The sequence below is a fragment of the Portunus trituberculatus genome, chromosome 50, assembly GCF_017591435.1.
Source record: "Portunus trituberculatus isolate SZX2019 chromosome 50, ASM1759143v1, whole genome shotgun sequence".
Lineage (NCBI taxonomy): Eukaryota > Metazoa > Arthropoda > Malacostraca > Decapoda > Portunidae > Portunus > Portunus trituberculatus.
Window position 1 is genome coordinate 6,454,180 of NC_059304.1, and position 25,840 is coordinate 6,480,019.

The following is a 25,840-nucleotide window of genomic DNA, read 5'->3' on the forward strand; positions in this document are numbered from 1 at the left end:
GCCCCTGTTCACCTAGCAGTGAGTAGGTACGGGATGTAAATCGAGGAGTTGTGACCTTGTTGTCCCGGTGTGTGGTGTGTGCCTGGTCTCAGGCCTATCCGAAGATCGGAAATAATGAGCTCTGAGCTCGTTCCGTAGGGTAACGTCTGGCTGTCTCGTCAGAGACTGCAGCAGATCAAACAGTGAAACACACGCACACACGGACACACAGACACACACACACACACACACACACACACACACACACAGAGAGAGAGAGAGAGAGAGAGAGAGAGAGAGACGGTGCTTCCTTTATTGTGGACGTACTTTCAGTACACCCACCGCAACTTTGTTTCGAAGAGTATTTGTAATTGAAATTACATTCCATCTTGCGTAATCGTTTTAATTGTTTTCCGTGTCTGTCAGTCTCTCATCACATAGCAGACAAGAAAGGGTTCAGAATAGATTGCTGATATAAACTCGCTCACATCTGAAACACCTATTCGTTTCTACTGCACGCCTCACTGGTGCTAAACTGCCTTCATGCATGCAGCGACAGAAACAATGGAATGATATCCTTTTTTTTTTTCGTATATCCCTTCAATGCGAAGAATCTTCAACATATCTTACTCCTCAAAATTTTCAACAAACAGTGAAACAAGTATAATATGGGAAGGCAGAAAGGTCATGTGGTAGAAGAATGAATGAGATTTATTTGGAAAAGAAAAGATCTGGCAATTTTATCAGTGTGTCGAGGGTACACTGAAACGATAACTGGCTGCTCTGACAGGGCGTGTATATAGGCAACCTGTGAGATCGGCTTCACCTGGATAAGTCACTCTTGAGAACAAACCAACCACCTGTGACAAGAAAATAATACCAGGGAAAACAATTCACTCTCGAGGAAGCATGAACTACTTGAGAGGTGGTTCCCAGTCTTGAAGCCCCAACCACTTCAGACTGGCTTATAGAAAGCAGTATTAGACAATGTTATTGTGGTACTTACCGAGATCACAATTGTGATAATCTCTCTTAATATTCGTAAGACGATAGCTACACGTTAACTTTTCTAACTATTGGCTGGTGGGGAGCACTCACCACTATAGTCCGAGACTGACAACTCCTCATGGCTTTTTCTTATGACACAAGGTGAAGTGAACTCCTACACAAGATGTGAAGATTCCTGTGTCTCGCTTCTCTAAGAGGATCACATAGAATCCAATTGTGTTATATTTGAAAAAAAAAAAAAAATGTCTTTATTTTGTGCTTTGAATCTTTAAGCGGGTGCTTACTTTTTTTTTTTTTTTGCCATCACCCTGGCGTGGGTATTAGGCCATTTTCTTATCTTATTTATTTTTATTTTAACTTTTTTTTTTACGTTAGCTTACCTGACAGTTAGTCCTCTAGAGGCATGAACCATTACAATTTATGTTTTGTTTTAGAAACTACTGTGGTTTTTGCTTTAGAATTTACTTTGCATCGACCATTAATATGGATGGAGAGAGAGAGAGAGAGAGAGAGAGAGAGAGAGAGAGAGAGAGAGAGAGAGAATTTCGTCCTTCTAGTTGTTTCTTTCAATAATGGCCGCCAGAGCACCAGTGTAGGCGGCGTTATAGTCACAAGCCACCTCGTTGTGCACGTAGTCCTCGCGGTCGTCCTCGTAGGTGCCGTCCTATAGCCAGGGTAGAAGCAATATTCTTATCCTTCTATTAAATATGCATTCTGATTATATGTTACTATTACCGGACTAAAATTTCATAGAACAATATTTTCATATCTCATAAATATTCACGTGTGCTCTCGCTCACACTTACACACACACACACACACACACACACACACACACACACACAGGCACACATATCCTTCATGTAAGTACTACATTATATACAATGTAGTAACATATACAGGACATTATATCAAACACTGAGCTCATCAAATGCTTCGTTTGCACTGGTCAAGTTAACATGTTCATAATTTGCAAATGTACTTTGCCAACAATTTGAGTAAAACGATACTATTTCTGTCGTGGTATTTGGTATTTTCCATGTTTCGTACTTAAGTGGTATTATCTTACCTCTGCGGGACCTCCAACCAGGGCACCATAAAGGATGTGTGGGTTCGGTCCTGGCTGAGTCTGTCCCCAGCTGTTGAGGAAACACGAGTCGGGAGGGATGGGACACGAGCTGATGAAGGAAAGTGATACTTGAGCTACCTATCTAGCACTCTGTGTGTGTGTGTGTGTGTGTGTGTGTGTGTGTGTGTGTGTGTGTGTGTGTGTGTGTGTGTGTGTGTGTGTGTTTGTGTACGCAATATATTCCTAAAAACAACAGTACCGAAAATATTCACATTCGCACATACACACCTGGAGCGGTGGTGGGGACGTTGCGGAGGATTAACACCAAAGCCCACCACGAAAGAGTGGCCGGTGTCCCCGAGAATGTAGTTTATCTGACTGACAGCCCACAAAAGGTTGATGGCCTCGTCAGCGGGATCGCCGTATTTGGACGCCTGGGGATTAGTTAGTAGAAAACTTGCTTGTTACGCATTATAATCCGATCTAAGAGCATGATGTATATCTTGGAAAGTGAACATTATAACTGGTTGAAACATTATGTACTTACTGTCTCCCCCATTTTATACAAGTGAACCTACCCAAAGGGCGAGGAAGGCAACATTGGCAGCGTGTCGGTTGGCTCCCCACACGTCGAGAAAGACGAGACCGTCAGGCGTGTATTTGGAGTCTTCGCGCACGTGACGCAAAAACTCCTTCAGGGCCGCTGCGTACTTGGTGTTGGTGCTGTCCACCATTGAGCCAAGAGCCTGTGAAACATGAAAGCTTAGAAAGATTATTTAATGATTTATATCCTATTTTTCTTACTCTAATTTTTGGTACATAGATAGCGTATTTCCTTGCACATATGAGTATATAATCATATTAGAGATATCATAATACCGGTAGGTATCAATGATTGATTTGGGTAAGCTTACATAAGCACCGGGTTTCTTGTCATCCCATGAAAATTGCTCGGCTTTTTCGCCCAAGCTGAACTCATCCCACGCTTCTTGAGCCTTAGTCAGGTATGCCTCATCCCCTGTGGCGCGGTACAGCCAAAGTGCTCCCCACAGCAGCTCGTCTCCGTACCCGCTCCAGGACCTGATTATACATGAAGAAAGAGAAAATCTTGTAATGTGAACAAGAAAAACACCGAACCTCATCCCAGGGAACTGCTTCTTGATAGACACTCCCTAACATCATGAACATCGTTCCTCTATCAGCAGACCTATAGAATGCCTCTGCGTCGGTGATGGAGAGGTGATACTCGAGGCGGTGCTCATCTCCAAAGGCATACAGTTCCTTGGCCACTTCTCGCAGCTTGGCGGAATACTCGTCATCGATTCCCTACATAAACAGATGGAATACCTTTCAGTAGAAATAATCCATAGGAACACAACAGTATATTAGAAATTAGTTTTAAACTCTTAATAGACTTGTAGAAATCACTTCATGCAAGACGAATACCTCGAATACTATGGAAGCTGCTGCGAGGGCGGCGGCAGTCTCGCAGGCCAACTCCGTTCCTGCGATGTAGACTAGTTTGTCAACAGCATCCTAACGTTAATAATCATTAGCTAATCACCGCTCACATATAAGTCTTCAATAGAACCTGTATTTGTATTTGAAGACAAAATATTTTCCTGTAATAAGATATTCCATGCCAGGTTAGATGGTTAATTCCTCACCTGGATTTTCTCTGTTAATTTTATAGGCTGGTCTTTTCATGTACATATCCTCGGGACGTCCCCAGAAGGCGTGGTCATCTGATCCCTTCCCCACCTGCCCAGTGCAATACAATACAGGGTCGTTATGTGATTGGCCAGTGCAGCCATGTTATGGCATTGATGGTTGTAATACTCAGCCGTTTTAACTTGTGAACCTTAAGTTTAGCTATCTCTGCTAGTGGTTTGTTAATTGTTTATACCTCATAGTCTATATTGGGGGTTGAATATCAAGAATTTCAAGAATTTGGGCAAAATAGTGGAATCAAGAAAAATCCTGTAATGAAATGGAGTCTATTTTTTTTTTTTTTTTTAAATGTAATACCGTTAGTGACGAACAAAAGAAACTTCCACGAAGACGATGAATTATTTGAGACTGTATAGATACCTTACTGTTTTCGAGTAATTCTGTAAGTAGGTGATATGACTCTTGCTACTTCACCTACGCCTCACCTGTCCATAAAGTTCATACTCGGCAGTGTGTGCCTTGAGGAAATAATCTGTAGCCCACTTCACCGCCGCTCTGGCGTACTCCGTCTGACCTGCGGGAGAGGAAATGACATCAGCTGATCCAGAAGTCATTAACTAGCAACGACTGACTTTATCTTAAGTTGAAATATTATATATGAATATAACATACTAACACTTCAGTCTCTTTTTATATCGCAATATTCCATCTTTTGATAAATGTAGTAATTTGAAGTTTGCGTGATTAATTAACCTGCTTGTTCGTATCCCATAGGGAAGTCGATGAGTCCCCACGCCAGCACAGTGGTAGTCACAGCCATCGGGAAACCGAACTTGACATGGTCACCAGCTGACAGATGACGATGGAAATATAAATTAAATAGGTCACATGAAAGGAAAGACAGAGATTATTCGGACACTTGTACAGATTATTAGAAATTTCCCTCCCTCTCTCGCTCACCGTCGTAGTAGCCTCCAGTCAGATCGTGGCCCACGTCGACACCGTCGTTTAGGGCAGAGTCCCACCTCCAGGGCTTGACACGCTGGTCAGGGGGCAGGACTCCAGAACGCTGCGCCTCGTAGAACAGGAAAGACATGCATAGCGCCTGCAGGGACATTGCACATGAACAGCTGTGATTGACAGGCAGACAGATAGCAGAGTGTCAGAATATGCCGGGATAATTCAACGGAATACGTAGGAAAATCAAACAACAAAAGATTTAGAAGTCCTGATTAGTACGCTGTTAGGGTATATAGATGTATGTATATATTGATCACTATAATTTTAGGTAGGGCATCTATCTTTATGAAATGCAATCAAAAAACAATTGTTAAAAAAACATTCTTTTTTCAAACCTAACGAACAATGTACTGTATTATGAAAGTAAATGTGTGTGTGTGTGTGTGTGTGTGTGTGTGTGTGTGTGTGTGTGTGTGTGTGTGTGTGTGTGTGTGTGTGTGTGTGTGTTTTCGTATGTTCATTGCATCTCGAAGCAAGATCCGCCGCACGCACCTGAGGGTAATCATAGGGTGCCATTCCAGTTTCCTCGCATGGGTTGATGTATGGTTCTGTTGTGGTCCATGACAATGTTCCGTCTATCAAATGTACGAGGGAATTGATAACAGTAATGTTTAAATTGAACGAAAGGAATTTTAGGATTAAAAGTGAAGTTATTGTCCGAGAAAAATTTTGCTTCCTTTTATGTCCGTTAGCAAGTAGCAGAAGGCCCATGTGCACGCTTACCACAGGCATCCTGGCCGTTCATGTCAATGGCGATGACTTCTGGTCGGGTGTCGCCGGAGTACGATACTTGAAACCCAAACGTGCAGTAGGCGCCAGTTTCCACGAAGAGATTGTCGTTGTACATTCTGACATGTATGTCGTCTATCACCTCGGCGGAGCCACCCCAATTCTGAAAGTATAGATAGATAAATAGATAATAATCATGCAGGCATTAATATTCGGAGCAAAACGAATCTTGAACTAAGGAGGAATCAAGGGGTCCTGTGTGGCGTCTGGTACTCACGGAAACTGACTTGACAGGGTGGTCAAACGTGAACAAGGCATCGAGGCCTTTGAAGGGAATCTCAGACTGAGACGTAAAGTTTGCAGCGTAGTTTCCATCCCACTCGTGATCGAAGGTGATGACGGCACACCGCTCGGCACTCACTCCTGCAGGTGTTACTATGCTAAAAATGAATACTGAAATTCAAGTTTTGTATAGCTTTCCATTTTGAAACCCATCTGTATATCAAGTATATGAGTGAGTTTGTTAGAATTATGCAATACCTGCTAGGAGGAGCGCTAGACAGGAGACGAGGCCACTTTGTTTACCCATGGCTGCCTGCAGGAGACTTGGCCAGGCGAGGTGTGGGCGCCGTAATATACCCACGAGCAGAGGTGTGTTCGTCCCTTGGTGAGGTTCAGCGTCCCTTACATTATCATTTTATCGCAAGCTGATGTGGAGTCTTTTTTTCAGCAAATAGCAGTACTGAGTGCGTTGAATCATCCTTGCTGTAATGTTATGCATTCTTTCACTTTTCCACGTCTACGCGAAGTTTTTGTAGTGTGTGTACTATACAAACCTTGTATTTCTCTTTCTTCTGATGAAACTATCCTTAATATTTTCATCATTAGTATTGTTAATATTATTGTAAATCTTCTTTAGTATTAGTAGTAATCATTATTGTTATCGTTGTTGTTGTTGTTGTTGTTGTTGTTGTTGTTGTTGTTGTTATTGTTATTGTTTATCTTGTAATAATAGTACTGTAGTATATTCTTTTATCACCAATATTATTTTCTAAACACCGTCCGTCAGCAGGCTGTTTCAAAAAGTGATTGAGACAGTGCATTGAGTACAGGCGATTATGTCACACGGTTGCTGATAAAAGGTTGATGAGACAAAGTCAAGGATCATGATGGGAAAATTAGATCTTTAAATGCTGAAGGAAGAAAAATCTTTATACCCCGCCTGTCACTCGACGACCTCAGGGTGTGCTATTGGCAGAAGAGACTTGTGGAGCGAGCAACGGGCGTGGGTGGAGGGCGAAGGGGACTGGAGGTGGGAATGTTGTGGGTAAGCAGTTCCTGGGAGTTGTTCCAGCTGGGGAAGCAACACTCGATGAGGAGTGCAGGCCCGGCTGCTGATAAGGAGACTACTTGAGTTACAGTTCAGAAGCCCGTTTTTTTTCAAGATCTGTTTACTTGTTTGTCTGTTTGTTTGTTTCATACGCAAAATATTGCTCCATTATTTCTCCATAAACGTCAATTTCATGTAGTCTTTATTTATTTTTTTTTTTAAGTTATTATCCAACAGTTGAATATAATCTTTACCTAAGAGCGACTCAGTTTTTCAAAGTACCGTCAGTAAATTGGATTTATTTATATTAAAAAATAACGCTCACTACAGACGCATGACTTAATACACAAGAAAACATACAATAATATAATACAAAACTGCCGAGCCTACTTCCCTTGGCCATAATCATTAGTAACATATAATTAACATTGTACTAATGTGAAGTGACGAAGAAACGAATACTGGCAATAGAGACTGCCGCTCAATACCTGGCGTGGGCGGCGTTAGCGACAACACACAATGCTCACGCCATGTTTATGCCCGCCCTGACAAATGCCGGCGATACGTTGCACCTGAAATATAAATATCATGCGCATTAGTAGGAAGAGAGAGAGAGAGAGAGAGAGAGAGAGAGAGAGAGAGAATATTCTAAGGAACACAAAGACAAGAAAATCGAAAAAAAAATATATATTAGAATACGTAGTAATAGTAGTACAGTAGTAGTAGTAGTAGTAGTAGTAGTAGTAGTAGTAGTAGTAGTAGTAGTAGTAGTAGTAGTAGTAGTAGTAGTAGTAGTGTAATAGTAGTAGTAACATCTGAAGGAAAGGTGCAGAGATATGTTCTGAAGGAAAGGTGTAGAGATATATTTTCCAGTCTATAAGTGAATAGACTAATTAATAGATTTATACAAAAATCGAAATATATAGTGTGTGCACGTTCTGTATTGGCGCTTTGGGTGTGGCCTTGGGCGTGGGCAAAAGAGTATGGGGAGATAACTTTTCATGGAACATGGTGTCACTGGATTTGACCTCAGAGGCCATTTGAGCCCTTTCGAAGACCCCTTTTTTTTTTATGTAGCCAAATAAAATCCCATGTTTAGACAAGATGGCAACTATGTGTTACTAAGTTGTCCATTAATTTGGTGACTGGGACAATGATGTAAAGCACGTAATGTTGCCTGTTACAAGCTAACTTTTATACTTCTTAAGTTATTAATATCTTACAAATATGCATGGAAAACCACATATTTATAGCATTGTCTCGGTATACTGTTCTGGATCCACCCAACGCAGCAGAATATATAAAGACTGCTGGAACTAAGCATCCAACATGGAGCTGACCAAGTTGTAAATCTGCCAGCCTTAATTTTTTGTACCTAACTCGTGACTCCTGCAAATAGACAGAATAATATGAAGCCTCGAGGATATTCATTCTGCAGTTTCGTGAAAGCTTCATTAACATCACTGTGTATGGATTAACTTGATGATTTTGAATGTATGGAAGATAGAAGGAACAAAATCATATGTTATGATATTTCTTAGTAACGAGAGAGAGAGAGAGAGAGAGAGAGAGAGAGAGAGAGAGAGAGAGAGAGAGAGATGGGGGGGGGCGGTTATGGGGAGTTACTAGCCGCTGATAAATTTCAAGAGGGCAAAATTTACGTGACATATTTAAGAGGCTTGAAACTAGACGCAAAATAAGTTGCTTGAGACGCAATAAAGTGCTCATTTTGCCTGGCATGTTGTTGTTGTTGTTCGTCGTGGTGGCAGTGGTGGAAGTAGCGGTAATGGTGATGGTGGTGTTGATACTGTTGTTCGTGGTGGTGATGGTGCGCTTGTTAATGTTGTCGTTGTTGATCTACGCTTCCTTTAGCGCACGTTCCTATTTACTATTTCTCTTCTCCCCTTTCTTCCTCCTTCCTGCTTTCCTTCTTTCTTTCTCTTCCAGCATGTCCCTTTCAGCAACCTTCCTGGCTTTTCCATCTTTTCCTTCTCCCTTCTTCAAAATGCAAGTCGCACCCTCCCTCCAGCCTTGAAAACTCGCAAACCCTTCCTTACCCCTTGAGTGAGGTTCGCCGCATATCACTCCCCTGCATTTTTGCCCGTAGGAAATAAACGAGGTCGCCAGACAAGGAGAATAATGCGAACAGGTGAGAGAGAGAGAGAGAGAGAGAGAGAGAGAGAGAGAGAGAGAGAGAGAGAGAGAGAGAGAGAGAGAGCTGGAAGGAGAAGGAACACTAAACCAAGTGACAACAAACTCCATGCCATAATGCAAGTACGAAATGAAGAAAATGAAAAATCGTGACTGAGGAGATAGAAAAGCATTGAGATGAATCGTAATTGTATTGAATTCAGAAATTGTGTCAAAGTGGCCGCTAAATTGGTTTCGTTAGATTTTTTCGTGTACCCCTTCTTAGTAGAGACTCCCTTGACGTGGTGTTGCGTGGTGGGAGGGAGAGGGGAGAGGATGAATGAGCACCGCCATGGAGCACTTCAGCACACCCTCACCCTCATTACCTTTCCCTTCGCCTCACATCCCCTCTCCTCCTCACATTCTCTCCTGTCCTTTTTTGTCCACCTCCCTGACTCCTTGCGATGCTTTTTTTTCCTCTGGTGTTTTATATCACTTACATTTTTCTCTCTTTCTTTACAAAGTTTCACTATACATTTTTTTTTCTCGTCCCACTCTTCCATTTTTTTTCTTTTCTTTCTTTTTTTTCACCTTTCTTCACTTATCTAGTTTTTCACTTCCGTGTCTCCTCGCCACCTTTCACCTCCATACCGTATGCTCGTATATTCCATCCACCCTCCCACCGTCCTCGCAGACCCTTCACTTTCACCCTTCACACTCCCATAGCACTCTGCTGGTACCTGAAACCAAGGAAGGTAACAAGACGTCTCCACTCGTTTTCGAATCAGGATTATTTAGGAAACACATTAACTGTCGCTGATATCTACCTCGCCTTACCATCTAAGGCTTGCCGTGTATGCTACCTTGATGGAATTTTATATGATATAATTGGGACTGGAAGTAATGTAATGTTAGTCGACATGTAGATTATTTTTTCTTGAATGGAATTAATAAGGTGGCATTATAAGTAAGCGAGATAGCAGGTGTTGTATAGCTATGGTCTCACAGTTGGAGGGTTATGTGATGCACTCTTAGACGCATCTCAGACACACCTGCTCCACACCTCAGCCACCCACGCGGAGAATAACAGTAATGCCATTGTAACGACCCGCCCAGCACCATTAACAGCTCGCCATTGTGTGCTCGTTCCGCACCAGTTTTCCTTTTGTGAGCGGAGTGACGCTCACAGGGAGGTCTTAACCTGGCCTCAATGCCCCGCCGGATACTAACAGTAGTTGTGTGTTTCATTACGAAGGAAAACCCAACAGTACCGTGTCTCTTTCACGTCCTCCACCACTTGTGTAATTGTGGGAGAAGTTGTTTATGCCTGAAATATTTTGCCTTCATCGGGATTCTAGCGATAACGCGAGTCCTCTAAACTCTTTCTCCGATTCTCTTTGAATGGAAAAGGAGACAGTAGTAATTTACTCTCGGCGTGCTGTACTGTGAACGACCCTAGGAAATGTAATAAGAAAGAATCATCCAGCTAGACCGATAAATGATACGAAACGGCCAGGAAGAAAACACTATTACCATCTTCCTTTGAGTCTCGAAAAAAGGGGATGGCCTTGCCCACGCCGGCACTCAGGAAGGCATTAAAGGCACTGTTCAGGGACAACCACGACCGTATAAACCGTACTAATGGGGGGTTATGTATGAACACTATTTGAGCGAGACGGTAGTAACCCTTCCCTGCCTCTGTCCTGAGCCCTGCTGCCTGGCGGATCTTTTGTGCCCGGAGCCGTATAGCGTCCCCTCCCACCGGCCAGACACCGATCCATTCCCCCTCTAACAAACTGCCCGCTACGTTCCCTCTCTGAATGAATGGACAGACCGATATACCGATATTTCTCTCACTAACTGCTTCGCCTGCATACCGAAGCCGAGGATATGTCGAAGGCTCCTCTGCAGTATTGTTTTGGAAGGTGCTCTCCGCGGCCTTACCCTTCCAAAGACAGTGACGTCGCATGCTCGTTGCACAGAACACGGGGCGCTGTCAAGGACTGTTACTTTGGTTAAGAAACTAGAAATATCGAAATTGTTGTTTCGGTCTATTTGGTTTTGCATTATTGTACTTTATTTAAGTTAACTTGTTCATGCATTTGTCGTCATGCTTCCAAAGTCTGAGATCAGATATAAGAAAGATTAATTTGTAACAGTATTTACTTCAGTAACATTTTTGTAAATTTTTGTTTTTCTTTCCTTATAATAAAGCATGTTTATCACGTACATATTAATTTTGTCTCTTGTAGAGGTAAAAAAAATCGAAAATGTGAAAGCCTCTTAACAAACCTTGTCAATCATTTTGTATCGAAAAAAAAATCGCATTGTACGATGTAGCCTATATTTCCTTAACTGAACATATTTTGTGATCTGATTACTCTTGAATCATGGCCAGTGTACACACACAGTGCAATAGTGTTAATAGATTAATGTCGGCATTGCCTTCCACACGTATTGGCAATACCTGCACCAAGATACATCTTTCGAAACACAGGAGCGGGAAGGTTTGGTATCACACGATTAGGACCTTTGGCACGGCAATTAATCATAAGATATGGCGAGGTAAATCTAAAGGGATCTGGTGTTTGGCCAGTGGTGGTTTATGTTAGCGTCAATCGGCAATCATGATCTAAAATACCGCTAAGCGCTGAACGTTCCGGTCCTGGCCGCAGAAAAGCTTCTATATCGTAAATAATACGATAAAATCCAATCTAAACCTGCCGCCGATAGAAGATATAGCGCAGATAAGAGTATCGACATTAACGTTTGGCGGCATCACCATCATAATTTCATTCCTGTTTGAGTGCTAGCAGGGTGGGACAATTTAGTTATATGTTCAGGTTTGGTGTGGCTCGGATATTTTGCCGCCATCTGATTAGCTTACGTTTATGACACTATGCCTCTTCCTTCTTAATCCACCCCGCCTTAGTGAGCCTGACTGCCGAGGCTCTGCTTGTAATAAAACCCAGTAAATCATACTTTTTTCCAGGCTAATGAACATGTCCAGTGCAAGTGAATTATGTGATGGAGTAATTGTTTCAGTCTTGTCCTGAGAAGAAAGATAACCCAGCTCGAGAGTAAATTAAAGTCACCGGAAAATGGCGCAGTCCGAGAGAACAAGGCGTGAGGGACGAGAGACGCCCGACCAAAATGTTGAAGAAATATGTTCTCGTGTGTCTCCGAGTGTTTGTCGAGGTGAAAGGGAGGCTCGGGACGGCCATGAAAGCGAGAGAGAGAGAGAAAGGGGAGATATGAAATGAGATAGAAAGACAGAGACACAAAAGTGGAAGAATGAGGAAAAAACTTCAATACGTTGTTTCTCCGCCGGAATCTTGAGACCAAAAGGAGCCCGTCAACAAGTCTCAAGGGATCAAAGGCCCTCCTCCCACAGAATCCTATAATTGCTGATGTTTATCTCTGACAAGAAACTTCCTTCAAGCTCTCTTTCACAAATAATCTCACCCAACTTGATTAAGCGGCTTCCTCCTCCCGCTTCAGTTGGCCCTCACTCACTGCCGAATGAGAGAGAGAGAGAGAGAGAGAGAGAGAGAGAGAGAGAGAGAGAGAGAGAGAGAGAGAAACTATTCCGTCACTCATTTGAACGATTATTTCAAAGTGTGTTTTCATAAGGTCACACTACAAGACCCTCTTATTAAAACACTCGCTTATCACTGCAACCAACCATGACTCACATAACTGATTCCGGCGCAATTCTGTTGATTGAATACCGCTATAGTCAGCCTTTGAGAGGTTGCAGGAATGTAAGGAAGGTCATCGTGTGCGTGTGGTGTGTGGTTGTAGTGGTGGTGGTGGTGGTGGTGGTGGTGGTGGTGGTGATTGTGGTTGTGGTAGTGAGCTGATCCTCCGTGCACTTCAGGGAGAGATGAATGGCTCGCTCGCTTGAGTGGAAGAGGAAGAGAGATGAGGACGAGGGCGAGGAGGAGACATTAGGAGGAGGAGGAGGAGGAGGAGGAAAAAGAAATGCTACTGGAAAGGGGAGGAGGAGGAGAGGAGGAGGAGGAGATAGAGAAGATGGAGGAGGAGGAAGAGGAAGCGAAAGAGAAATTGGTGGTATAGAAGAGAAGGAGGAGGAGGAGAAGGAAAAAGAAATGGAGGAACAGAAGCAGGAGAAAGACGAGGAGTAAGAAGAGGGGGAGGAGGAGGAGGAGGAGGTCAAGTTAAGGGATACAAAGAATAAAAATATGAACATTTTAACACTTGAAAGAAGACATGGCTGGCTCACTTACCTCACTCTTACCATGTCGCATTAAATCGGTACTGTTGACCTCAGCGTTGCCGTCACTTCAATTCTCGTTGTCGCCGTAGCCAGCACACTCCGCCATGAATCAGCATCACTCACTCACCTGGTGTTGTAAGGGCGTAAGGTGGCGGCTTGGCGTGTTGGGGAGAGTAATGGCGTGGATTAATTCGTCTCTAAATCTTTCCGTGTATTCGCTGGTCTTCACATGGAGGGTTTCTCATTCACTGCAATGGGAGTGAGTAAATGTGTGGTTACTATTGGTTATCTTATATTTCCTTATAATTCTACCAGTGTCATAAATGTAAAGGTTCTCTTATGACTGTTTAGTATTGGTTTTTGTTAGTCTTATTACGTCTGTCTGTCTGTCTGTCTGTCTGTCTGTCTGTCTGTCTCTCTCTCTCTCTCTCTCTCTCTCTCTCTCTCTCTCTCTCTCTCTCTCTCTCTCTCTCTCTCTCTCTCTCTCTCTCTCTCTCTCTCTCTCTCTCTCTCTCTCTCTCTCTCTCTCTCTCTCTCTCTCTCTCTCTCTCTCTCTCTCTCTCTGTGTGTGTGTGTGTGTGTGTGTGTGTGTGTGTGTGTGTGTGTGTGTGTGTGTGTGTGTGTGTGTGTGTGTGTGTCTAAATCACTGCAGCCTTTTCTTCTTTCACGCCTCACAACCCACCACACACCTCGCCATACTCTCAACATTACACTTCCCTTCCCCTCCACACGTCCTCTCTGAATAAAGTCCACTTCGGTCCCCAGACGTTCAATTTCATCATCAATACGCCTAATCCCGAGAATCTGGTTGAATACCACTCGTTCCAGGAGCAATATCCTACTTGGGTTCTCGGTATTCCTATGAAGACTGTCTTTCCACACTGCAGAGATGAGACGTTACTTTGATTCCTCGTGTCAGAGAAGGTGGAAGATGTGATGGGAGTTAGGAATTCACAAATTATTGGTATTGTTGCATCTCATATTCTGTTTTCGTTGGCGAGCGACACTTTCTTTTAGCAATCGAGGGCCAGTCGTGTTAGTGAGTGCTCATTGTTATATTTAGCCTGTGATATTGATGTTGATGATTGTAGTTGTAGTAATGGTGGTGTTGGTCCTAATTGTTGTAGCAGTGGTGGTGGTTGTGGTGGTGGTGGTGGTGGTTGTTGTGGTGGAGGTCCAGTCGTTTCAGTGCGTTGTCGTTGCTCTGAGTTAGATGGAGTACATGCACAGAACACCTGGGCGGGGGAAAGCAAACAGTGTAACGTGCGGCACAGACTGCAAGGCGCCATGAATTACTGATGTGTTCCGATGGACGCGGTGATCAGAGGTGCTTGCCTTCCAACCACTTGAATAATGAAGCGACGCAGGAAAAAAAAAATTGGGTTGGTTCTTGAATATTACATAAATGTTGCAAAGTTAGCCACTGAGCCGGGTGTTGGGTTCGAATAATCATATGTACACCTCTGTGGAAACAACGTATCAGTCAGTATATGTACGTACCTAAATAAAACGATAATATTTCTCTCTCTCTCTCTCTCTCTCTCTCTCTCTCTCTCTCTCTCTCTCTCTCTCTCTCTCTCTCTCTCTCTCTCTCTCTCTCTCTCTCTCTCTCTCTCTCTCTCTCTCTCTCTCTCTCTCTCTCTCTCTCTCTCTCTCTCTCTAATTTTGTAAGTAATGTCGTGAAAAGATTTAACTATAATGTGTCCATCACCAGAGTGTTCTTGTAATCGATCGGCAATATTACCAAGAAGAATGCATAACATATAGATATTCATTATTATAAGTTGTGTTTATAAGTTTGTACGTGTTCTTGGCAATATGCTACAATAATAATGACACTAGTCTCTCAAAGGTCAGAGGTGAAGTGTAGATGGACTGCACCTGGCGGGATGCTGCACAGGTGTGTCTGACTTAACCAGGTGTAGGAAACATCAGACACAAAGGTGGAATAATATGAAGCTCCTGTATAGTTTTATTTTCTTCTTATTCTTCCTTTTCCAACACTGACCTGTAGTTTTTTATCCTGAACCCTCATTCCTCCTCTCTCTCTCTCTCTCTCTCTCTCTCTCTCTCTCTCTCTCTCTCTCTCTCTCTCTCTCTCTCTCCAGTGTTTTTCTTCCTTCCTCCTTCATTGTTACCACGCCCACCTTTGATCTTCCTCAATCAGTATACGTGCCTTGTATTTTTTTTCCTTCTCTCTTTTCGCTTTTATTTCTACCTCCCATCTTCTGTTCCCTCTCATCACTCTCGCTCGCACACTTTTTCCCTTCTTGCCTCTGCTTTCTCCTCTCTTCCTTGTTTCCTTCACCTCTTGCTTTCACTCGTGCCTTCCTTGTCTCTCCAAAACGTCATAGCATATGCAGAATGATAAGAGAGAAAGAATTTATCAGAGAGAGAGAGAGAGAGAGAGAGAGAGAGAGAGAGAGAGAGAGAGAAACGGACTGAACTCACTGGCTGTTCGCTTCTTGAAACACAATTTAGATAAAGTCTCTGGTGGAAGTGAGGAGTGGTGGTGAGGAGTGAGGTGTGGGTATCGGGGCGCAAGGGGACAGGAGGATGGTGAGAGGGACAAGGACTGAGCTAAGGATGAAGGGAAATTGGAAAAGGGATTGAGGGAGGGGAACTGGCTACACTTGATAAGGTGATAACTCGTGAAGGAGGAGGAGGAGGAGGGGGAGGAGGGAGAGGGTGACCAGGCCTGTTAAGTCGAATGTTTCTCCGTTGGTCATAACCCTACAACTAAACGAGACGAGAGAGAGAGAGAGAGAAAGAGAGTGTGTGTGTGTGTGTGTGTGTGTGTGTGTGTCTATGGTCAAGATCAAGTCATCATTACTGAGCAAGACAGTGAGAGATAAAAGAAAGCATTTATATACTGATTTCCATTCAGAGAGAGAGAGAGAGAGAAAGAACCTGATTAGCGAACTGATCACATGGAGGCCCAACCCTGCGAATTAAGAGATTTGAAAAGCAAGGCCAGCACATCCAGAGAATTACAGTCCACGCCGCCCTGATATGGAAGCTAGATTGACTCGAGGGCCGCGTTATGAAGGAGGCTGCGCAGAGTTTAATTATACAGAGGCCGCTTCCCTCGCACCATCGTTATTGACCCCATTATACCTAAGTTATATTACGAGCAGAGAGAGAGAGAGAGAGAGAGAGAGAGCTGGATGATTACGTACATACTGAGATTTGTAAAACATTGCCTATAAAAGAGAAACAGGAAAGTATGAATGAGCACAAAACAGTAGTTCTCTCTCTCTCTCTCTCTCTCTCTCTCTCTCTCTCTCTCTCTCTCTCTCTCGCTCATATTGGCACTGGAATTGTGGGTAATTTCTATGTATTCTGTACTTATCACTGCAAGTCTTGGTTATCAGAGCATTTACTGATTTTCCTTCAGAGAGAGAGAGAGAGAGAGGGGAGGGAGAGAGAGAGAGAATTGATGAGTGACAGAAAGACGGACAGAAAGACAAGTAAATAGACTCACAGCGACAGAAAGGAAGGAGTGATAAGGAGGGATTAACCAACTGGCTGATTTAGCAATTGTCTCACTGACTGACTGACTGACTGACAGAGTGAGTGACTGCCTGACTAATTGAGTGAATGCCAAAATGGAAGGTGGTGCGCGATGGTGGGCTGCAGTGAGGTACAAAATAAAACAGAATATAAACAGGAAAAAGATGAATTCCATCCATTTATTCCTTCTTCCCATTTTATATTCCGTTCATTTTTTCATATTTTTAATTCTTTGCCGTTCATTTTTTCATTTGCTCTTTCCTTTCGTGTTTTCACTTATTTTTTTTCTATATCTTTTATTTATCTATTTATTTATTTTTTTTTCAATTTTTACAGCACTGATAGTTTCAATTTCTCAAAATGTTTCAGTTTTATTTCCGAGCAGGCAAAATACACACACACACACACACACACACACAGAGAGAGAGAGAGAGAGAGAGAGAGAGAGAGAGAGAGAGAGAGAGAGAGAGAGAGAATTGTTGTTATTCGTGTTCTTACTCCTGTTGTTTATTGTTTCTGTTGTTTTTTGTATCTATCTGTAGATCTATTATCCTCCTAGTCATCATCATTATTTCTTACCATGTGACGGGTAGCTTCACGCTGACTTCAACTGACTTTAGCTGTCGTTGGTCGCTGGGTTGTCGTGTGTTAGTAGCAGGCATGAGTTCCTCCATCATCCTGCATATACTCCTTGGTTCCTGATGTCTTCCTCCAGTATACGTGATAGTTTTAAGAGGTGATGGAATTCATTTCAAACACGGATAGTGTTCACAGTTTTAGTATTTTATTGGAAAGATAATGCGTTGAGAAATGAGTAAAGATATGTACGTACATTACAATTATGACAATGTATAAAACATTGTGTACTTTATTTACATGCTCTCGCATAGGGGAAAGTATGCCACGCTCCATTCATATACCAATAAATCAAACATCTAGGTTGAGTTCATGGTGAGATAGATGGGAGTGAAGAAAAGAGAAAGGGATTATTTATGGGCTTAGAAAGGGGAAGGTAGTGCTTGTACAGTACATGTGAGCTGAAGCTGGGCGTTGTCAGGTCCAAGTATGGGCTATCCTTTGAGAGAAATGTGACATTTCACTGAGATACAGGTGGTAGTAGAAGTAGTAGTAGTAGTGGGGTGGTAATGGTAGTGGTAGAAGTAATAGCAGTAGTAAATATTATGGTATATTAAAATTATTCTTTTTACTGTTTTGTACCATCATTATCATCATTTAGAGCTCACTATGCCTCTGAAATTTAAACAAATTATAAAATGTGGCGGGAATGTCATAGTTTTGAGATGTTTCTTTATGGAAATGTAAATTGATACCCTGGAACAGAGGAAACAAAATCACTCACTGCTAGCACTCAAGGGGGAAAACATCGCAATGTGGGAGTCACACAGAGAATTATGAAATTTTCAGTGACAACAAAAGGTGTGATGTGCGCTTTGACTCTGAGAAAAGCGGTACAACAGGTGAGAGTTAAGCCAGCCCAGGAGGAGGGAGAGAAAGAGATGGAATATGTGTGTGTGTGTGTGTGTGTGTGTGTGTGTGTGTGTGTGTGTGTGTGTGTGTGTGTGTGTGTGTGTGTGTGTGTGTGTGTGTGTAATTCGCCACCACGGTCGTCTGCCGGTCACCCAGCCAGCCTTTCCCATTATGGAGCGAGCTCAGAGCTCATAGACCGATCTTCGGATAGAATTGAGACCACAGCACACTCCACACACCGGGAAAGCGAAGCTACAATCCCTTGAGTTACATCCCATACCTATTTACCGCTAGGTGAACAAGGGCGCACATAAAGAGGTTTGCCCATTTGCCTCACCGCACTCGGGACTCGAACCCGGACCTTCTCGATTGTGAGCCGTAAGGTCTAAACACTACACTGTGTGTGTGTGTGTGTGTGTGTGTGTAGTAGTAGTAGTAGTAGTAGTAGTAGTAGTAGTAATATAGTAGTAATTGTGATGTCCTCTAGTGTTAAAGGAGTGTTTGCAGTTAGAATTATATTGTATTTATATTTACATATTATATTTTACCTATTTTTTCTTAAACTTTTCTTTGTAATTCAAATCCCATTGAACAAAAGCCAGCCATCCACACAAAAGTTAATGTCACCCCTCAAAACTTTGGGGACAATAATTTTCTATGGAGGTGCGAGTGAGTTGTTTCAGGACACACCTCGCTAAGTCGATCGAGGCTAAGGCGAGGTTAAGAAATCTTTCTGAATGACAATGTTTCCTTGTTAACTAGAACATGACTGTATTATCAGTCAACTTTAAGAACCTATCTTAAAAATTATAAGTGTATTAAAGGCCAGACACGTTTTAGGTAATCACAGAAAAACACGTTCACGAGTACAGTGTGTTTCTCAAGTGACCTCTTTATTCCGTGTATTTATTATTGGTTGCCCTTCTGTTCTTATCTCGCCAGAGTCTTTTTGTGATAAAAACATCCATACTGTCCTGCATTATTTAGTTATTTTCGTATTGTTGTTTCCTTCTCTGTTGGTAGGAAATGGAATCTTCAAGACCAGTATCATATCATAAGGTGAAGCGAGCATATATTTATAATAACTAATGTATTTGTGCCACTAACTGCCCCCAGCGCTTTTATTATTATTATTATTATTCAATGGGCAAAGGGAGAGCACTAGATTCACGTGATGATCAGTATGGATATCTCGGACTCGTAAGACAATTGCTCACAGTGAGAATGTAACCCTCGTGGTGCAGTAGTGCTTGCAAAACTCATCAGCGGCAGCAACCATCTCTCTCCCCCGTCACAAGACTGCCTTTGATGCAGCCACGGGATTCAAGATCGTACACGTGTTTCCTAACTGACGGGTGATCACGAGTCTTGCGTTGATTGATGTGAAGTATACTATTTTCATACTAACTGCTCATCTGATCTTGCTAACTGCATGTCTTCCCTCCTTCCGCGGTTTCTCTCCACAAGACTCTCTTCTTTCTCTCACCCCTATTCTGTCCACCTTTCTAACGCAAGAGTTAACCAGTACTCTCAATCATTCATTGTTTTCTCAGGTAACTTCTGGAACTCACAGCGTGGTTCTGTGTTTCCATCTATCTATGACTTGAACTCATTTAAGAGGAAGGTTTCAAGACATTTTTCCCATTCTTTTGACTAAGTCTCTTGATTCTGTTCAGGAACTGACATCTCAGTGGACCTTTTTGTTTGATCATTTTTGTTGCCTTTGGCCAGTTTTCCCCTCATACATAAAAAAAAAAAGGTAAAATGAAAGAGGTAAGACATGTGAGTGAGTGTTGTTTATGGTGAGGGGGGTGAGCTTCGTTAAGGGACAGAAGGAAGCAGGAATGATACAGAAACCACTGTATTTTTTTTTTTTTTTTACATGCATATATTATTACTTATTTTTTCATGTGTGCATTTCACATCTCATTTATTGAGAAAATTTTATACTAAGTGTATACATTTCAAGGAACTCGATGCGCAGTGAAGCTACGGCAACCTTTACTTGTACACTTCAAGTTGTCAGCTTAGTATATAATGGTGAGCCGATTTTAGCATCAACTGAAAAATTCAAAACATTATCTGCCGTGCTGCCTATAGTTTTTTTTTTTTTTTTATGTAATAGGTTACATATTCGAGCTGAAGACTTTACTATACTTTACTAGCTATATAAATACGGGAACACCTTAAGATTTCTCGCCAAACGGTTAGTCTTCGTTGGACCACAAAGAAATCAGAGTGGCAGCTGAGTCGCTGACATAATCATGACGGTCAGCATAGCAAAGGGAACGTCACGACCCATACTGCGCTGTATTATCCTTCAAGCCAAAGGGAAACAGTTATCTACTGCCGGCTTCGGAGATGTCCAGAACCTACTGGTGAGGAAGCCGCTCCCTTATATCGGCGAGGACAAATGCAACGGAGGTCCAGAGGGCGAGGCAACGATCCAGCACGTCTGAGTCCTCCACCATGAGGGAGTCGCCTTGACTGTGGTGGTACCAGAAGTATCGATCGTTGTCGTTTTTAAGGCCGCCTGTTAGAGAAAATCAGAGGAGCAGAGAACATGGGGGATTCCCATGAAGTAAATGTTGACTTCGATGAGATTCTCAAAATAGATTATATGCAGCGCTACCAATGTAACATGAGAAAAGATTTTTAAAAACTTCATTTAAAATAAAGACCAATTCCATAAGATAATAGTATGGTTCCCTTGCTAAGCGTCTCTCACCTGTCGGGACCCCGAGTTTCTCCCACACCTGTATGTCGGGACCGCCTGTCATGGGGTTCGTCAGCTATAAACGAAAAACAGGACTGGAGATTAAACGTACATTGACACGCCAAAAGAACAGGAGTTTGGAGTGATTAGTAGCGTGGAATATAGTTCCTGAACCTTTATGGTGTAATTTCCTCTCTAAAAGAAAGAGCTTGCCTTGCCTTAGGCTTAGAGGAATATTATGTGGCCCTATAAAACTCTTCAGCATGTGTATCGAAATAATTTGTAATAAGGGTCTTTATTTTGCTTTGAATCCCTTCACCCTTACGAAGGGAATAGAGAATGTGGTGCTAGTGGTAATAATTCTGATGAATTATAGTGGAAAAGGAGACGGGCTCGTGGTAGCAGAGGACAATAGTGGTTATAAAGACAGCTTATCTCATAAAAACCCTCCATCAGTAGACACAGGAGTAGCCATTACCTGAGTAGCGTTGATGCGATGGAACAGCTTCATTACTTCCTTCATGATACACGTAGCCTCAGTGGTACCGCTGAAGGAGATGCCCTGCGGCGCGAAGGTCCCGCTGTCCGACTCCATGATCAACTGGAACTGCTTGTGGTCATGTTGGTGTCGTTTGAAATACTCCTGTGTGGTTAACAGAAAAGAAAAGAAAGTACTGGTGCAGGAGGAAAATAGGTGAATGTCCTGTTTGAATAAGATTTTTGAAACTGAATAAAGTCAGTAGTAACAGGATTCATGTATGAGGAAATAAAATTCGTATTGAGGACAGGTATGATAAATTGTAAGTATGAGGAAGAGGAGAGCGAACGGGTAAATAGAAAAGAAGAGTAGGTAGAGAAACGGTAGTGTATGTGGGAGTAATAAAGGGAAGTGGGTCAAGGTGGTATGCAGCAATGTGGGTCATGTAATCGCTAGTCCAAGTACTTCTATCGAGATCTGATTATACTGATTACATTGAACACGTGTGTGTGTGTGTGTGTGTGTGTGTGTGTGTGTGTGTGTGTGTGTGTGTGTGTGTGTGTGTGTGTGTGTGTGTGTGTGTGTGTGTGTGTGTGTGTGTGTGTGTGTGTGTGTGTGATTCATGTGCACTTATATGAGTTATCGTTGACCGATGTTAAAGCAAGACACCTGAACGAATATCACAGACAGTAATTCCCTGAGAAACCCAAGCAGTCCATACAATTCCTCCATAAAGGCCTTGCTCCTCGCCGGTCCAAAGCACAGCCCGTACTGTGCGACGTGGCCTGATGCTAAGTTTCCTCATCACCACCAGCGCCGCCCACGACATCATCATGCCACCTGGTGAAGGAATAGACAAGAGTCACGCGTAATTGTTGCACATTGTCATGTAAACTCGTACTAGATTTATATGTATTTTGTTTCGCGTCATATTTCGCTGAGGAGAATAGGTGAACATTAAGAGCCACTTTGTCACCTGTCATTCACTGTGTTCCGGTCCTCTCTTATACAGTGTCACTAACTTCACATCTTTCGTGGTTTTTAGGAAGATAACCTCTCCCATGACCATCGTTTCCTGCCTCACGCATTACTTTTACCCGTTTCCTCTCCGCACTTGTCCCCATTGTTCCTCACATTCCCTCTCTCATTATTTCGCCTCTCACCTCCGTCGTCCATGGCTCCTTCCGTCACGTCCCAAGAGTCGAGGTGGCCAGACACCAGCACCGTCTCGTTGGGTTGATGTGTTCCCAAGATCTCCGCCACAGTGTTTCTCGAGATCGTATCCGGAAAGTTTTCGGCGCCCATGATTAGTTTGATTGTGATCTTCTGACCTGAGAAAAATGGCGCTCATGATTTATGTTAAGTCACTTGTTAATTCTAAATATGCAATGAAAGTATCAATCAATGAGTTGTTTTAAACTTAAGGTAACAACTTTACCTCTGGCCTGCATGCGCTCCATCATGTTGGCATCTTCCATGGTGATTGACGCCACAGGGATCTTGTTCTCTACACTGTAGTATTGCTGGCCCGTGTGCGGGCTTGCGATGGAGAAGGGCGTGATCGACACAACCAGCGCTGCCACAGCCCCAGCCTTGGCCGCCTCAGATGCCCCCTGCGATCTGTACTGAACAGTGACCCCGTACGATTCCCATGTTGGATTGAAGACTACTATTTTACCAGCAGCCTGTTGGGGTTGGTAGGGGAGGGAGAAGAGTAAGCTTGAGAATTTCTGCCTGTGGTGACACTTGCAAACTCATGTATATTCATTCCTTGTTTCAGCATCAGTCTTTATTTCCATCTTTTCATCAGCTTACAAGTAGTTCGATTATCACCACCAACCCTCTCCCTCTAGCACCACCATCAATACCACCTCTGATAGAATTGTGCCATACATGCCCATCTTCCTCCATGAGATTTACGCTAACTCACGAAAAGGTATATCGTTACACTTTCAGAACAATACCACTGACTCCAAGGACAGATGTATTGATAAGGGGTTCATGTTGGTATTCCTGAAAGTGTTTGGCGCAGCTGCATTTGCATGAATCAAATCAGCTGTACTCACAAATGAAGCAATAAGATTTGAATTGCCACAGTAACACTTCATGAAACACAGGTTGAATCTTAATGTAACACGTATACTAACCCTGCTAAGACTACCTTCGGTTTGTTCAGTGTGAAATTCGTCGGACTCCACTATAACGATACTTTTATGAGTGTGTGTACCTACCATCCCATCTTTGCCATCATCACCCATTCAACACCCACCTTGAAACTTTGCTTTTTTAGTTCGTCAAAACTCTTCACGACCAACACGTCCGCGGTGATGCCCTGGGGCGGGGTGCCCACAGAGCTGCCCAGACCCATAATGTGGAGTTGTTTGAGGCGAGGCAGAGTCATCCAGGCTGACTCGTTGTTCCTGGGAGATGACATCGAAGTAAGTAAAGATGTGTGAGTGTGTTGGGAAAGGGGAGTTAAATTCATTATTTTCACATCACTACCTACCGAAACATGATGTCGGTCATGGATTGATCAGTAGCATGTAGAGCAGTTAAAGTGTCACCCTCCCCTACCTGACCCAGTGAGGCACCAGCACATCCTCGGTGTGCACGTTCTCCAGGTTCTGAGCGATGGACTTCTCAACCATCCAGTCTATGGCTGCCTCCAGCTCGCCGGTACCGGTCTGTAGAGGAAACCTTTCGTCACCGTGTCATATCGAGGTTGATTGCACGAGAAATTAGAAAAAAAAAGTCACTTATCGGACTCACAACAGGCACAGTAATTACAATCAGACAGGGCAGTGTGCATATTAACTGTATAATAGAGCACCATCTCGGGCGGCCCATGAACATTATAGATTTGCAAGTTCCTGTTTTTTGTACGTCGAGAAAATGGGTCTATGCACAAGGATTGTATTTTATTCGATGTATATTTTATTTTAGATCATATTTCTTGTAATATGCTCTAAGAAAAATAGTTTTTTTCAATCCACGTTACATTTTCGTTAGTCTACCCTACATGAGTGCACTAAATAATAGAAAATGTTCTCATTAAATGGGTGTCTTCTAAAACCATCCAGAAAAAAAAATATATATATATATATATCGATTTACCAATCTGTTACTCTGAACACACTCGTTTGATGACTCAAAGAATTTGGGTCTTATACTACCCATTGCTATCATGGATGAACAGACTCACCAAAAAGACTTTCAGGGACACTTTTTTTCCTGGTCTTACCATTCGCGGCCCGAAGAAGTCGACGAGGTCAGCCAGGTGACCGTACACCTGTCCCTTGAAGTCACCGGTCGTCACGTAGTCAATGATGCGATCAACTACCTTCTGGTAGCCCTGTATCTCCTCAGCCATTCCCGGAGGCAGGACACATTGCGGAGCAGGGCTGGTGGTGGTGGTGGTTTCTGTCTCTTTAAACGATGAATGGATGCTATTCTCAGCCCTCTGCCTGAGGACATTGTTTTGCTCCCGTAGAACAATATTGTTCACACGTGTGTCACCTCTCTCCACAACATAGCTTCCGACGTGCACAGCGAGACATACCGCCAGCAGGCTCCTCAACCAGGATTTCCGCCTCATGGTAAGCCTCAGACAGACTGCGAGAAACATATACTGGCGTCAAGGTACAACATTATCAGGTGTAATTGTGCTATCAGTACCTTGTGATTACTTACTGACCACTCCTCTACATTCCTCCAGACCTCGTACTTATCTCTCATTGTCACCCAAATATTGATAACTATACCTACTCATAGAAGAAGATAAAAAGAAACCAAAAACTACAGACAAATAAGCTTCATAGGAATTATATTGATAATAATGATAAGAAGAGAGGAAGAAAATTGTTAATGATAGTAATAATAATAATTTATCTCATTGACATTGAAATACTGATAACTATATAGAAGAAAAAAGATAACCAAAAAAAATCCGGCAAAGAAAATTCGAAGGAAGGAGAAAAAGAGAAATAGAATAAGTAGAAGAAAATGAAGGAGGAGGAAGTAGAAACAGAAAAAAAAATTACGAATGATACCTATGATAATAATGGTAATAGTAGTTGTAATAACGTTAATTTTTTATACATCGGAACTTCACTGTAGTATGCAGTGTGTTTCATTCAAACATGCATTGTACTGAATGAAAGAAAAATTCATAAAACATGAATCGAATTTAATGCAATAGTATTTTACCATAGCAGTTTGTTTTTTTTGAATTATTACGAAAGGACATCATTCGAACCGTGAAGTGCCTGTATAGGCTTACTCACAGCTTCATCTTGTTAGGTGAATTGATGCATTGCTGCAATTGTATTTCATCCAATATTTCATCACCTTATCATGACTATTACTAACGTCACTCGCTAATACCCCGTCGATGAAGCTGAATAATATGTCAAGAAACACCAAAATGTGCCATGAATGCGCCGTTGTTCTGTATAGGTGCACACTTCCTA

At 42.6% G+C, this 25,840-nt stretch overlaps 3 protein-coding genes across 9 annotated transcripts in view; 1 reads left to right on the top strand and 2 right to left on the bottom strand.

Annotated features, from left to right (window-relative positions):
• The window catches only part of LOC123500003 (serine/threonine-protein phosphatase PP1-like), an 82,210-nt gene that overhangs the window by 12,431 nt on the left and 43,939 nt on the right, over positions 1-25,840 (top strand). The window lies entirely within an intron of this gene.
• Positions 264-6,154, bottom strand: LOC123500000 (endoglucanase E-4-like). Of its 3 annotated transcripts, XR_006673145.1 has the most exons (16): positions 6,017-6,152; positions 5,754-5,911; positions 5,471-5,639; positions 5,240-5,322; positions 4,688-4,832; positions 4,481-4,576; positions 4,213-4,301; positions 3,724-3,817; positions 3,503-3,561; positions 3,264-3,382; positions 2,971-3,136; positions 2,635-2,802; positions 2,345-2,490; positions 2,057-2,165; positions 1,478-1,651; positions 264-280 (listed from the first exon to the last, which is right to left on the bottom strand). XR_006673145.1 is itself a non-coding variant. In XM_045248592.1 (15 exons), exons 1-15 carry the CDS (start codon positions 6,063-6,065, stop codon positions 1,541-1,543), a joined length of 1,749 nt encoding a protein of 582 aa, XP_045104527.1. In that variant the 5' UTR covers positions 6,066-6,154; the 3' UTR covers positions 673-1,540. The 3 variants fall into 3 exon arrangements, 2 of the variants coding, with proteins under 2 accessions (XP_045104527.1, XP_045104525.1); XM_045248592.1 differs by lacking the exon at positions 264-280 and having other exon boundaries at positions 673-1,651; positions 5,754-5,899; positions 6,017-6,154; XM_045248590.1 differs by lacking the exon at positions 264-280 and having other exon boundaries at positions 673-1,651.
• The window catches only part of LOC123500001 (carboxypeptidase Q-like), a 15,008-nt gene continuing 9,124 nt past the window's right edge, over positions 19,957-25,840 (bottom strand). For 4 of the 5 annotated variants that reach the window (XM_045248593.1, XM_045248597.1, XM_045248594.1 and 1 more), the window contains exons 2-10: positions 24,613-24,983; positions 23,946-24,055; positions 23,641-23,791; positions 22,810-23,056; positions 22,535-22,702; positions 22,093-22,211; positions 21,372-21,536; positions 20,906-20,969; positions 19,957-20,710 (exon numbers count right to left, since the gene is read on the bottom strand). In XM_045248593.1, coding sequence (XP_045104528.1) covers positions 20,550-20,710; positions 20,906-20,969; positions 21,372-21,536; positions 22,093-22,211; positions 22,535-22,702; positions 22,810-23,056; positions 23,641-23,791; positions 23,946-24,055; positions 24,613-24,966 — 1,539 coding nt within the window. In that variant the 5' untranslated portion in view covers positions 24,967-24,983 and the 3' untranslated portion in view covers positions 19,957-20,549. Of the gene's footprint in view, positions 20,711-20,905; positions 20,970-21,371; positions 21,537-22,092; positions 22,212-22,534; positions 22,703-22,809; positions 23,057-23,640; positions 23,792-23,945; positions 24,056-24,612; positions 24,984-25,654; positions 25,811-25,840 lie in introns of those variants that run through there. The other variant, XM_045248596.1, reaches the window with a different exon arrangement.